A 13,671-nucleotide genomic window follows, 5' to 3' on the forward strand; every position below is an offset into this window, starting at 1 on the left:
CTGTGTGCTTGAAGTCTCTTTGCTTGTCTCATATTCAACAAGATATACAGATGTAGGCAGTGGTAGATTTCCTTGTAAAATGTCCAAAACAGGACTGATAAATATAAAATTTGTTATTAGTAAATCTATATGGATAGTTTTTTTTAATCAAGAGAAGGGTGAAGAATGTGGAACTTGCTACTATAAGGAATAGCCAGAGTGGACAGGAAAGGAAAGGTATATAAACACAGGATGAAGACAAGTAATAGGTTTTTCAGATAAGGTGAGAAGAAGCAGAGTGGGTGGAGGCTTTGTTTGAATCATAAACAGTATAGAGGTCAGCATCTGATCTGAAACTCTCACTCCCTTTCTCTGCACAGAAGTTGCTTGATCTGCAGAACGTTTTAAATGCTTTGTTTTTATTTCCGATTTCTGGCTCCCAAGATATTTTGGTTCAGACTAGCTGGATGGAATAGTTGGCATATTCTGTACTGCCGACTTTCTGTATTTTAGTATAAATTATATTATTATATGGTGACTAACAATAAGATGTCTAGTTTATGGGGAATGGCGATGACACTGCAGTTAAGAATGAATGAATACGTTTATTGGCCAAGTAGTCACATACAAGGAATTTGCCTTGGTGCTCCGCCTGCAAGTGACAACATGACATACAGTGACAGTTAGGAATGACACATAAAACATTAAACATTAATAATAAGATATTATTGATTAAACATGTGCATTAAATAAATTACCAGAGCAAAAGCCACCAAGAGATCTAGACTAACCACGCAGGTTTAAATTCAAAACCCACTATGGCACCTGTGGAATTTAAATTGGATAATATCTGGAAAAAAACCGATTCTTAAGCCCCTGTCCCACTTAGGAAACCTGAACGGAAACCTCTGGAGACTTTGCGCCCCACCCAAGGTTTCCATGCGGTTCCCAGAGGTTGCAGGTGGTTGCCGGAGGTTGCAGGTAGTGGAAGCAGGTAGGGAGACTGACAAAAACCTCCGGGAACCTCCGGGAACCGCACGGAAACCTTGGGTGGGGCACAAAGTCTCCAAAGGTTTCCATTCAGGTTTCCTAAGTGGGACAGGGGCATTAGCAATGATGAGACAATAATAACAAAGCTACTGATGGAACAGGGAAGAAAATATCTGCCATCCTTACTGGTATGTGAGTTCAGATGCTCTGCAGTTAAGGATAACAATAAATGTTGGCCTTTCCAATTATCCTAAAAACTGAGTAGTATAAGAGGTCTTGCAATCTCAGACGTGATTATTCACTTATATTTTCAAATTTGGGCATAAAAAGAACTTAAGTCGGACAGAATAGATTCCGAGTTCTTTAATAGTTTATTTTGCATGAAATATAATTATATAGAATGTAGGTTTCAACAAACTCATTTTATGCATCTCCCGTGGGTAGACACAAAACGCTGGAGTAACTCAGCAGGAGAGGCAGCATCTATGGAGAGAAGGAATTGGCGACGTTTCGGGTCAAGTCCCTTCTTAGTGCCCCATCTTTCTTCACTCCCTCTCCCTCCCCCATTCCCAGACCATCCTTTTCACTGGTTCTACATTTCACTCCCCACCTTCGTTCCTTATCAGAGTCCATCATCTTCTCCACCTCTAACCTTGGTTATGATCTCCACATGCCCTCTGAGTTAATCCCTCTCATTTCAATCCAATTATCACCTGGTCTTGCTTCACCTCTTCCCCTCACCTTTTTTTTACTAACTATTTCTGCTCTACTCCATCAGTCTGAAGGGTCCCGCCCCAAAACATTGTCTGTCCACTTCCTTCACAGATGCTGCCTGTTCCACTGAGTTCTTCCAGCAGGTTGTTTTATGTTCAAGATTTCAGCATCTGCGGTCTCTTGTGCCTCCATTACCCATTGTCGCTCTCCCAATTAACTTGCACTAACCTTAGAACTGCGCGACTGGTGCCTCTCGCTCTTTCACAATCAAAGATCGCCCTCAAGACTGCAATAAAGTCATACAGCATGGAAACAGCCCCTTCACCCCAACTTGTCCGAGCTGACTAAGATGCCCCATCAAAACGTCCCATTTAGACAATAGACAATAGGTGCAGTAGTAGGCCATTTGGCCCTTCGAGCCAGCACCGCCATTCAACGTGATCACGGCTGATCATCCCCAATCAGTACCCCGTTCCTGCCTTCTCCCCATATCCCCTGACTCCGCTATTTTTAAGAGCCCTATCTAGCTCTCTCTTGAAAGCATCCAGTGAACCTGCCTCCACCGCCCTCTGAGGCAGAGAATTCCACAGACTTACAGAGTTACCCACATTTGGTCCATATCCCTCTAAGCCCTTCCTATCCACGTACCTGTCCAAGTATCTTTGAAATGCTGTTATTGTAATTAAAGGTACGAGCTTAAATAAACCTCTCCCTTGGTGATGGAGATACTGCCATTGTTTAAATAAACTCTCATGCTGAGGTCATCATGTAAAGACCATTCTGATGTTAAATGCATGAACAGCTCTTGAAAGAGCTCAAAGGGCTTCATTGTCTGAAAGCTAATATATGTGAAGCTGTACAGCTGGGAGATGGCTAATTGGTCCAAAGCTGCAATTGATTTGTCCTAAATATCACTGTCTGCATTTCTGAGAGCCTTTGTGGATTGAATCTAACATAATTATAAGTTACATTAAAATCCCCTTTAGTTAAAATACTTTATAAAAAGCAATCTACTCAATCTCTCTGCTCCATGGCTTGCGTTTCCTCTGATACCCACTGATTTTAGCTTCTGATAGATCCAGATAGTACATTGGCTCCTCCCCTCTATCCTTCTCCTTTACCACACAATTGTTTCCTGGGAAACCACAAATAAACCACTCTAATAAACCACTGTGTCTCACCTCCAACCCCACCCTATTATTTCCAGCAGAGGTACACAAAAATGCTGATGGAACTCAGCGGGTGCAGCAGCATCTATGGAGCGAAGGAAATAGGCAACGTTTCGTCCCGAAACGTTGCCTATTTCCTTCGCTCCATAGATGCTGCTGCACCCGCTGAGTTTCTCCAGCATTTTTGTGTACCTTCGATTTTCCAGCATCTGCAGTTCCTTCTTAAACATATTATTTCCAGCTCCTGGTTTGTTTTCTGTTGTCGCTTTTATCCCCAGCTCTCTGTTCTGCCTTCTGTTGTTACCTTAACGCATGCTCTCCTTCTTACTCCTCCTGTCATCTGCGTTATCTCTAGATTTTCTCTATTCCAGTTTCCCTATTTCCCTTTTACTCTTTCCCCTCCCCAAGCCAATGCCAAAGTTCTTAAGGCTCACCTGGCTGTATAGATTGCATGAAATTGTACATTTTCATAAGATTTCTCGGTTCTACCTCTCCGATTACTGATGTTGTGCAAGATGGATTGGAGCTTGTTGCAAGCAGATTATAAATATTACCTTTTCACACTTTCTCTCACTTCAATTTGTTAACTTCCACAAAGGACCTTCATCTTCTGTTGCTAATATCTGCCGTATATGCACAGTCCCCAACGGGTCCCACTTAGTCTAGTTGTTCATAAAAATGTCATCCCTTTTATCTAAAGAGGGAATTCACCGCCACCATCTTGTCAACTGTCTACATTCCACCCAAGCAATGCCAAGATCTGCACTGGACGAATTTATACTGTGTCAACACCCTCAAGACATTGACTTCAATCAAGCTACATTCAGGAATGTGCTTCCCAATACGATTACTGGTGCCCGCAGGGTTGTGTGCTGAGTCCCATGCTCTACTCCCTGTACACCCATTAAAATTTGGCCAAATACAAGGCCGACTCGATCTTTAAGTTCACTGACGACGCCACTGTTCTGATCTACAACAGAGATAAGATGCAAGAGATTGAGAACTGAGTCCCATAGTGTCAGTACAATAACCTACAAAATAGTTGTTTGTTGTTGTCATAAAGAAGCAGGGGGGTGAACAAAAACCATGTCTTCATCAATGGAGCTGCTGTAGAGCTAGTCGACAGCTTCAAGTTGCTAGGCATCCATATCACCAGCAAACTAACTTGGTCCGTTCATACTGATGTGGTAATTAAGAAAGTGCATCAACATATATTTGCTTTTAGGGTCTGAACAGAGCCTACATATCCACAAGGATTCTCTCGAACTTGTACAGATGTGCTGTGGAAAGTATTCTGATGGGATGCATCTCAGCCTAGAATGGAAACTGCTCTAATCGTGACTATCTGAACCTGCAGAGTGGTAAACACAGCCCAGTCCATCAGAGGCTCATCGTTTCTTTCCATCTCTCTACTTTGCTATGTGGCATGAGGAAGGTTTAGTTTAGCAAGCCACTAAAATTCTGTTTTGAGAGAAGTAATGCCCCTGTCCCACTTAGGAAACTTGAACGGAAACCTCTGGAGACTTTGCGCCCCACCCAAGGTTTCCGTGCAGTTCCCGGAGGTTGCAGGTGGTTGCCGGAGGTTGCAGGTAGTGGAAGCAGGTAGGGAGACTGACAAAAACCTCCGGGAACCGCCCGGAAACCTTGGGTGGGGCGCAAAGTCTCCAGAGGTTTCCGTTCAGGTTTCCTAAGTGGGACAGGGGCATAAGGTTATTTGGGGTTCCAATGTTTTTTTTCTGGTAATTTACCCATTCTGACACTGCTCTTATGTACATAAGAGTCAATATAGTGCATTTGTGAATAGTTACAACCCACTTTGCTGTAAAGTAGATATTTCTCAAATCAAGATGATTTATATTTGAACAGTTTATAGCAAAGTCATGCAATGAATCCTACTACATATACAATCATTATTCTCTTACAATTTGTTTGATAGGATGAGTGGAATGCTTTGGATCCAAATAAAAAGAAGGATGGTCAGAGCAGCAATGCAGAAGGAAAAACAAAGAACGCGGAAACATTACCACCTGGTAGGTTTTCAAAGCTCTGAATGCTGAAAAGTCTGGAATATCAAAAACCAATGGTGGTTTGTGCTGATTCATGTCCAAGTTGCACTTTGCATTATTGGTGAACTGAAGATTGTTAATGGGATGTGAGTTTCTGGGAGAAACACAAAGGCTTCTTTCACAGGGCCATATCAGTGCAGTTGCTGATGGTTCAATGTCTTCTCAACAGGGAAACCAGGTAGCAAGTATCGTCTGGGGCTAGAAGGTTTGATCCGTTGAAAATCATCTGAGGAGCCAAAACAGCCTTGTTTTCTCCAGCCCTCTCTGATGAGCAGAGGTCTTTAATTATAGATGGTTATGAATCGCAATTTCTGCCTCAGGTGCACTCGCCAGTAATTCAAATAGCTTGACCTAGTATTAAATTAGTGGCTTATTTAAGAAGGAAAGTTATGTTTGTATTTTTTTATTTAAGTTTGGTAATTAAGTCAATATCTTCCATTTTATGCACGGTTCTAGTATATATATATATATATATATATATAATTTGGCGGATGTAAGAACGGCAACCAAGCTTTTGTGAACTTATTTATTTCAGAAATAACTCTTTGGTTTACAGGTCCTCACAAACACGTCTGACCATAATGGTGGTCAGCTACACAACTGTGGCGTGAAAGCAAAACCGCGCAAAAACAGCAGCCCCTCTCGAGTCACGTCACCGCGGCTTCCGAACGCCGGGTTCGATACCTGCGTTCAATTATATATATATTTTAAATAATAGATTAATTAGAACTCTAGAACACTCTAGAGTAGTACAGCATAGGGACACGTTCTTTGCCCCATGATATCTGTGTCGAGCATGAAGCTAAATTAAACTAATCCCTTCTGCCTGCATGTGATCCATATCCCTCCATTCCCTGCATAATTGTGTGTCCATCTAAAAGCCTCTTAAATTGCCACTGTTGTATCTCCTTCCACCATCACCCCTGGCAACATGTTCTCGGCACCTACCACTTTCTGTGTGAAAAACAACTTGCCCCTCACATCTCCTTAATTAGCCCATTCTCTTACAAATGTATAATTAACCCATTCACGTCCAAGTCTCTACGGAGTGTATACCAACTCTTTATTATCCTGAACTACATTTCACGCTACTTTTGCTGCATCAGTCAGTTCACTTGGATGACACAGTGGCATGTGTAGGTGACCTCTGACCTCTGGTGCTGTGTATGGGGTTTGCACATCTCCCTGTGACCACATGTGTTTCTCAAGGGGGGGGGGGGGGGGGAGTCCAGTTTCCTCTCACATCCCAACGGTGTGCTATCTGAGATATAATTTGGCTACTGCAAATGACCCCAAGTGCAGGTGGATGGTAGAATTCAGTAAATGGCTATGTTTGAGGGAATCATTTGTAGGAAAATAGTGGGGTAAACGCCTGGTAAAGACTTGATGGGTTGAATGGACTCCTATGTTATAATCCTTTTTATGATTACAAATACTTTCTGCCCTCTTCTTACACTCCCATTACGTGCTTTCTTCTTTATAGATGATTTATTCCCTTTTTTCTGTTTTTGAGTACATTTTTTTGCACTTAAGCCTTTCTCACGTTTCCAACTTTGCCGACTTTCTTCATATCTCCAACCTTAAATATTAATAGCTTTCCTTATGTTTTATTAATTCTCCTTTTGCTTGCTTGTTTTTTCTTCCCAGTTATTTTAACTCATAAGGTACATAATCTAAATATGCTATCCATTGTAAGTTACTTTGAATTTTGTGCATTATAGCAAAATGTTTGATTTGTATCCAGTGTGTAAAGCTTTATTTTTTAATGCTGACAGTTCAATTTCCCAAAAAATTGTGAATTAATAAGACATATAGTATGCAGGTGATTCAATGCAGTTATGTAAATGTAAAAGATCCCAGTTTCTTTCATGCAGATTAATCATTGCAATATGAAAGTTTCCTTTTCTTCAAATATTTCTTTATCCCTTCCAATTTGTTGAGAATGGTATAATATTCTGCAATTCTGCAATATTCAGGAAATACATGTTTAAACCTGTTTCATAAATGTTTCTTTTAGAACATGGAAGGACGAATTGTTGGTAACTCTTTTGAAAATGACCATGCGAGCATATCAACAGAAAATGTTGCTTAACCTAGAGTATTGCCCGCATTTTTGAAGAGAGGAACAAAGTTAACATTACAGGCCAATGGCATTCCATCAGAAATGAGAAATCAATAATATTTCTGCATAGAATGGAGAGAACAAAGGAAATGTCTGTAATAGAGTGGAGATCAAGAAAAACGGAATGATACAGTGGTCGTGGAGTCTGCTGAGGGATGTTGGTGGAGGCTTGTTAGCTCCACATGCAGATAGCGGAATGGATAGCAAATTGGCTCCATGGAAGGAAGCAGAGGGTGATGGTGGAAGATTGCTTCTTGGACTGGAGGCCTGTGACTAGTGGTGTGCCTCAGGGTTCGGTGCTGGGCCCATTACTGTTTGTCATCTACATCAATGATTTGGATGAGAACATACAGGGCAAGATTAGCAAGTTTGTTGATGATACAAAAGTGAGTGGTTTTGCAGAGAGTGAAGATGGTTGTGAAAGATTGCAGTAGGATCTGGATCGATTGGCCAGGTGGGCGGAAGAATGGTTGATGTATGGTTCCTTGAAGGTCGAGTCGCAGGTAGATAAGGTGGTCAAAAAGGTGGTACTTTAGCCTTCATCACTCAGAGTATTGAATATAAGTTGGGAATTCATGTTGCAGTTGTATAAGACGTTGGTGAGACCGCATTTAGAATATTGTGTTCAGTTTAGGAAAGATTTTGGCAAGCTTGAAAGGGTTTAGAAAAGATTTAGGAGGATGTTGCTAGGATTCAAGGGTGTGAGCCATAGGGAGAGGTTGAGTAGGCTGGGTCTCTATTCCATGGAGGATGAGGTTGGATCTTATAGAGGTGTACAAAATCATGAGAGGAATAGATCGGGTAGATGCACAGAGTCTCTTGCCCAGAGTAGGGGAATCGCGGACCAGAGGACATAGGTTCAAGGTGAAGGGGAAAAGATTTAATAGGAATCCGAGGGGTAACGTTTTCTCACAAAGGGTGGTGGGTGTATGGAACAAGCTGCCAGAGGAGGTAGTTGAGGTTGGGACTATGTCTTTAAAATGTCTTTATTTATATAGCACATTTTTAGTCAACTTGCATTGACCCCAAAGTGCTTCACACAATTACTTCCATACAGACAGGCAAAGGTGGGTGAAGTGTCTTGCCCAAGGACACACACAGGCAAAGGTGGGTGAAGTGTCTTGCCCAAGGACACAACGACAGTATGCACTCCAAGCGGGATTCGAACCAGCTACCTTCCGGTTGCCAGCCGAACACTTAGCCTATTGTGCCATCTGTCGTCCTTCTATCCCATTGTTTAAGAAACAGTTAGAGATGGCACCAATCGCAGGCAAGTGGGACTAGTATAGCTGGGACATTGTTGGGCAAGTTGGGCCGAATGGCCTGTTTCTGCACTGTATCACTCTATAACTCTATGACTCTATCAGCAATTAGTAATACAGGTGCACAACCTTTTATCCGAAAGCCTTGGGACCAGACACTTTTCGTAATTCGGAATTTTTCGGCTTTCGGAATGGAAGATTTTTAGCGTAGATTTTAACGGCTGGCTCAGTGGTAGAGTGCTCGGCTCATATCCGCAAGGTCGCGAGTTTGCGCCTCGATCCCGGCAGTTACTCGATCGCGAGTTTGAGTCTTCAATGTAGTTTTTTCTTGCAGAATAGGAGTGAATAGGGAGGGTTAGGCTGGGATCATTCTCTGCGAGATGATCTTAGTGCGGGAGACAAGTGTAGGAGAGGTGTACTGACTGTGTTGGCATAACTTTGGAAGTGACTGCCCACCATTCTCAAAAGCCGCTGTGTCTCCCTGTCCCTGGGATAGCAGGGGGCGATCAAACAGCACAATACCCCCCTCCCCCTCCAACTCCAGAGGAATCCGCTCCCCGATGGGCCGCTACGGCGACAAGTGGCAGTTCGCCCACAGCCCGAGCTGCGCCACCCCAAGAACAAGACGTACCTTGCACACCATCAGCTTCTGCCCCTACGGGGAGCGTGTTCCTCTGGAGTTGGAGCGGGGCTGGGCTGGAGTTGCTGATCAGGGATCTCCGTGCTTGCAGTCGGCCTAGGGGTCGGTGTCCCGATGAGGGGGCGCAGCTCGGGCTGTGGGCGAACTGCCACTTGTCGCCGTAGCGGCCCATCGGGGAGCGGCTTCTGGTGGTCCTGACGTCTCCGGCCACCCCCCTGTACAGGAGCTGAGACTGGGAACTGTACCGCCCTTGCAGGTGAGCAGGAGAGTGGGGTTGTTTGCAGTTGCAGAGGGAGGGGGCAAGGGCGGTACAGTTCCCAGTCTCAGCTCCTGTCCAGGGGGGTGGCCGGAGACGTCAGGACCAACAGGAACCCGCCCCCCGATGGGCCGCTACAGCGACAAGTGGCAGTTCGCCCACAGCCCGAGCTGCGCCCCCTCATCCGCAACCCGGGTTCCTCTGGAGGTGGAACGGGACTGGGCTAGAGTTGCTGCTGGCTGTGAGTCTCTGGGATCTCCGTGCTTGCAGTCGGTGTCCCGGTGGTCCTGACGTCTCCGGCCACCCCCCTGGACAGGAGCTGAGACTGGGAACTGTACCGCCCTTGCCCCCTCCCTCTGCAACTGCAAACAACCCCACTCTCCTGCTCACCTGCAAGGGCAGTACAGTTCCCAGTCTCAGCTCCTGTACAGGGGGGTGGCCGGAGACGTCACAGCCCGAGCTGCGCCCCCTCATCCGCAACCCCAAGAACAAGACGTACCTTGTACACCATCAGCTTCTGTCCCTACGGGGAGCGTGTTCCTCTGGAGTTGGAACGGGGCTGGGCTGCTGCTGGCTGTGGGTCTCTGGGATCTCCGTGCTTGCAGTGGGCCTGGGGGTCGGTGGCCCGTTGGTCCTGACGTCTCCGGTGACTGGCACTGACCTGCTGGCATCGCCGACGTGAAGACAGTGCAAAGCCCCCGCGCCGGTGCAATGGGCGGGGAGCTGGAGAGGGGAGGGAAGGGGTCACACACATGGCCGGGAAGCAGAGGGGTATAGGTGGGGTGAAACTGAAGGGAGCGACAATCTGCTGCTGCCTGCCCGCTGAGTTAAAAAGTTCCCACGCAAGACTCACGATACACTGTGTATCGTGAGTCTACCGTGGGAACTTTTTAACTCAGCGGGCAGGCAGCAGCAGATTGTCAATTATTAACCCTCCTGTGCAATATACCCTCACCTTCTCTTTTATGAATGGGGATTTAGTTCCCCTTTCTTCGAGGACCGACCGGAGGTTCCGCTGTCACCTCTGCGGGCCGCCCTCGGTGAACGTCTTCAAGGACCTTTCTTCAAGGACCGAAAAAATGTCCGCTATTCGGAGCTTTTCGTTATTTGGAATTTCGGATAAAAGGTTGTGCACCTATAGTAATTATGAAAACAGCAACTAAAACAATGATAATCTGTAATTCCACAATTACTGCACTAGCCCACAATGAACCTTTGATAATAGGTAAGTTATTTGCCTTTTGTGTGGTGTGATATTAGAAAATTGGACTTGTAATGGATATTCTTTGTAACCCATCCTCTTAGATGGAGTTAGACATGTCAAGAAGGAAAAGGGAAGAGATAGAGAACAAAAGCTAGTAATTACTAACATCTTTGAACAGCCACATAAAGGTAAAACATTATAGTTCCTGTTAGACCTTGAAGTTGTTTGATAACAGAATGCCATGATTACAAGACCATGTATAGATGTTGGTATTTGGCATTGATAAGAAACTTGATTTATTACCTCTGTATCCCAAGAAGGTAGTAAAGGGACATTGTCATCAATTAATTCAGTCTTTATGATGTAGCTGCATATCCTGAGCAGGTACAAATATTGACAAATTAGTAAATCCTTAAATTGATACAATATCATGGAATTGATAGTTAATCTGTTTTTCAGCTCCTCAGTTTCTCTGTGTCCTCCACACAGCCCACCCACTTGTTGACTTGTCCAACCTCTGATATTGCGAGTATTGTGTGCAATTCAGGAAAGATGTGGAGGCTTTGGAGAGGTGCAGAAGAGATTTAGTAGAATGCTTGCTGTCTGGATTGCCGGGTATTAGCTACAAAGAGAGGTGGGACAAACTTGGATTATTTTCCCTGGAACGCAGGAGGTTGAGGGGAGACCTGATCTTATGATAAAAATATGAGAGGCATAGATAGACTAAACATTCAGAACCATTATCCCGGGGTGGAAACATCAAAGACTAGAGGACAAAGCTTTAAGATGTGAGGAGTAAAGTTTAAAGGAGATGCGCAGGACATTTCTTTGACAGAGGATGATGGATGCCTGGAACCCATTGTCAGGGGTGATAGAGGCAGATACAATAGTGGAGTTTAAGAGGCTTTTAGATAGGCACGTGGATATGCAGGGAATGGGGGGATATGATAGTGTGCAGGAAGACAGTTAGATCCAGCTCTTAGGGCTAATGGAATAATGGAATCACTAGAATTTAGAAGATTGAGGGGGGATCTTATAGAAACTTACAAAATTCTTAAGGGGCTGGACAGGCTAGATGCAGGAAGATTGTTCCTGATGTTGGGGAAGTCCAGAACAAGGGGTCACAGTTTAAGGATAAGGGGGAAATCTTTTAGGACCGAGATGAGGAAAACATTTTTCACACAGAGAGTGGTGAATCTGTGGAATTCCCTGCCACAGAAGGTAGTTGAGGCCAGTTCATTGGCTATATTTAAGAGGGAGTTAGATGTGGCCCTTGTGGCTAAAGGGATCAGGGGGTATGGAGAGAAGGCAGGTACAGGATACTGAGTTGGATGATCAGCCATGATCATATTGAATGGCGGTGCAGGCTCAAAGGGCCGAATGGCCTTCTCCTGCACCTATTTTCTATGTTTCTATGAATTAAGGGATATGGGAGAAAGCAGGAACGGGGTACTGATTTTGGATGATCAGCCATGATCATATTGAATGGCTCGAAGGGCCGAAAACGGCCCACTCCTGCATCTATTTTCAACGTGTCTATGTTTAAGATAGAAAAGATTGGTTTGTCTTGTGATCATGTCTGGCATGATGTGTTGTACTTTTCTATGTTCTATGGTACCAGCTGTAGATGTTGAGACACTGTAGACTAATTTTAGTCATAAACACCTTGCAAATTAGCACACAATACACGTAAATACCCAACAGCTGTCTATTTGCTTAGCAAACATGCCAACCTTCAGTTTATTAGGAAGTAAAACAATCCAACAAAGGATTGCATATTAAGTTGATAAAATAGTCATTTAAAAAGCAGAATACTTTTCAAATCACTATTTTACCAGCTAAACATGCAAAAGATTAAAGCCAAGATGAATACTTCTGCTGCATGCCTAGGTATTTTGGACATGAAATGGCTGTAGGGCTAATGCCTCCTTATTATTGCATATTTTTCATGACATGGGGACATTGCTGCCAAGGCTGATATTTATTGCCCTTCTATAATTGGCCTTAGAAAGGGGATGGTGAGCAGCCTTCTGGAAGCACTGTAGTGAAGCTACTCCCCAAATGAGTTCCAAAATTTCTCCCTCAAAGAAAATAAATAGATTATGATACATTTCCAATTTAGGAAGACGTGTAACTTGGAGGGGAAATGTGTTAGCTATTTTAACGTTTCCAATTTTAATCGTGGGGTTGAAGTTAATGTGTTTGGGAAGAACTGTTGAACATACCGTCTTGCAGATGGTTCATAATATAGTTACAATGTACTGGTGCTGGAGGTGCATCAGCTGCCAGACACCCAGCAGCTTGTTGCATTCATGTGTGTGTCCTTGGTTCTTTTAGAGCTAGCCTTATTTAGGCAAGCGAATAATATTTCTGACTTCTCCCTTGTAGATTAAAAACACAGTCTTGAGGCTTTGGGAGGTATATAATGCCCCTGTCCCACTTAGGAAACCTGAACGGAAACCTCTGGAGACTTTGCGCCCCACCCAAGGTTTCCGTTCGGTTCCCGGAGGTTGCAGGTGGTTGCCGGAGGTTGCAGGTAGTGGAAGCAGGTAGGGAGACTGACAAAAACTTCCAGGAACCGCACAGAAACCTTGGGTGGGGCACAAAGTCTCCAGAGGTTTCCGTTCAGGTTTCCTAAGTGGGACAGGGGCTTTATACACAGCAGTAAACGCAGTCTCTGACTTGCTCTTGTAAGCATTGTATTTCATTTCCTGGTCTAATTGAGTTTATGGTCATTGATGAATTCTGGAACATTGATAGTAATGGATTTGTCTCTGGTAATGCAATTGTACATCAAAAGCATTGATTAGGGTCTCTTATTAGATTGTCTTCCTTTGAGCAGTATGAAAGCAGTCCAAGGATGTTTATTCTGCTGTACGTGGACATGACGTACAGAGCTATTTTCCACTGTGTTGGACCGGTGCCAATATTGTTATGGCACTGGATCAGCTTGGGTGGAGCTTGTGAACAGTGTTACAGGCAGGCAGGATTCTGTCTGTTTCCATTGCCTCGGTGCCATTGTGTCATACAGTGTGGAAACAGGCCCTTCGGCCAAAATTGCTCATGTCAACCAACATGCCCAATCTACACTAGTTCCACCTGCCTGCATTTGGTCCATATCTGTCTAAACCTATCCTATCCATGTACCTGTCCAAATGTTTTTTTAAACATTGTGATAGTGCCTGCCTCAACTACCCCCTCTGCCAGTGCTTTCCATATCCCCACCACCCTTTGTGCAAAGAAAAAGTTGCCTCTCAGGTTCCTTTTAA

General features: G+C 44.2%; 1 protein-coding gene across 2 annotated transcripts in view; it reads left to right on the top strand.

Annotated features, from left to right (window-relative positions):
• galnt2 (polypeptide N-acetylgalactosaminyltransferase 2) overlaps positions 1-13,671 on the top strand; it is a 72,931-nt gene that overhangs the window by 13,400 nt on the left and 45,860 nt on the right. Inside the window, exons 2-3 of one of the 2 annotated variants that reach the window (XM_033021828.1) lie at positions 4,789-4,882; positions 10,504-10,590. In XM_033021828.1, the coding sequence (XP_032877719.1) occupies positions 4,789-4,882; positions 10,504-10,590 (181 nt within the window). The remainder of the gene's footprint in view (positions 1-4,788; positions 4,883-10,503; positions 10,591-13,671) is intronic. The other variant, XM_033021829.1, reaches the window with a different exon arrangement.

The sequence above is a fragment of the Amblyraja radiata genome, chromosome 5 (assembly GCF_010909765.2).
Source record: "Amblyraja radiata isolate CabotCenter1 chromosome 5, sAmbRad1.1.pri, whole genome shotgun sequence".
In the NCBI taxonomy this organism is placed as follows: Eukaryota; Metazoa; Chordata; class Chondrichthyes; order Rajiformes; family Rajidae; genus Amblyraja; species Amblyraja radiata.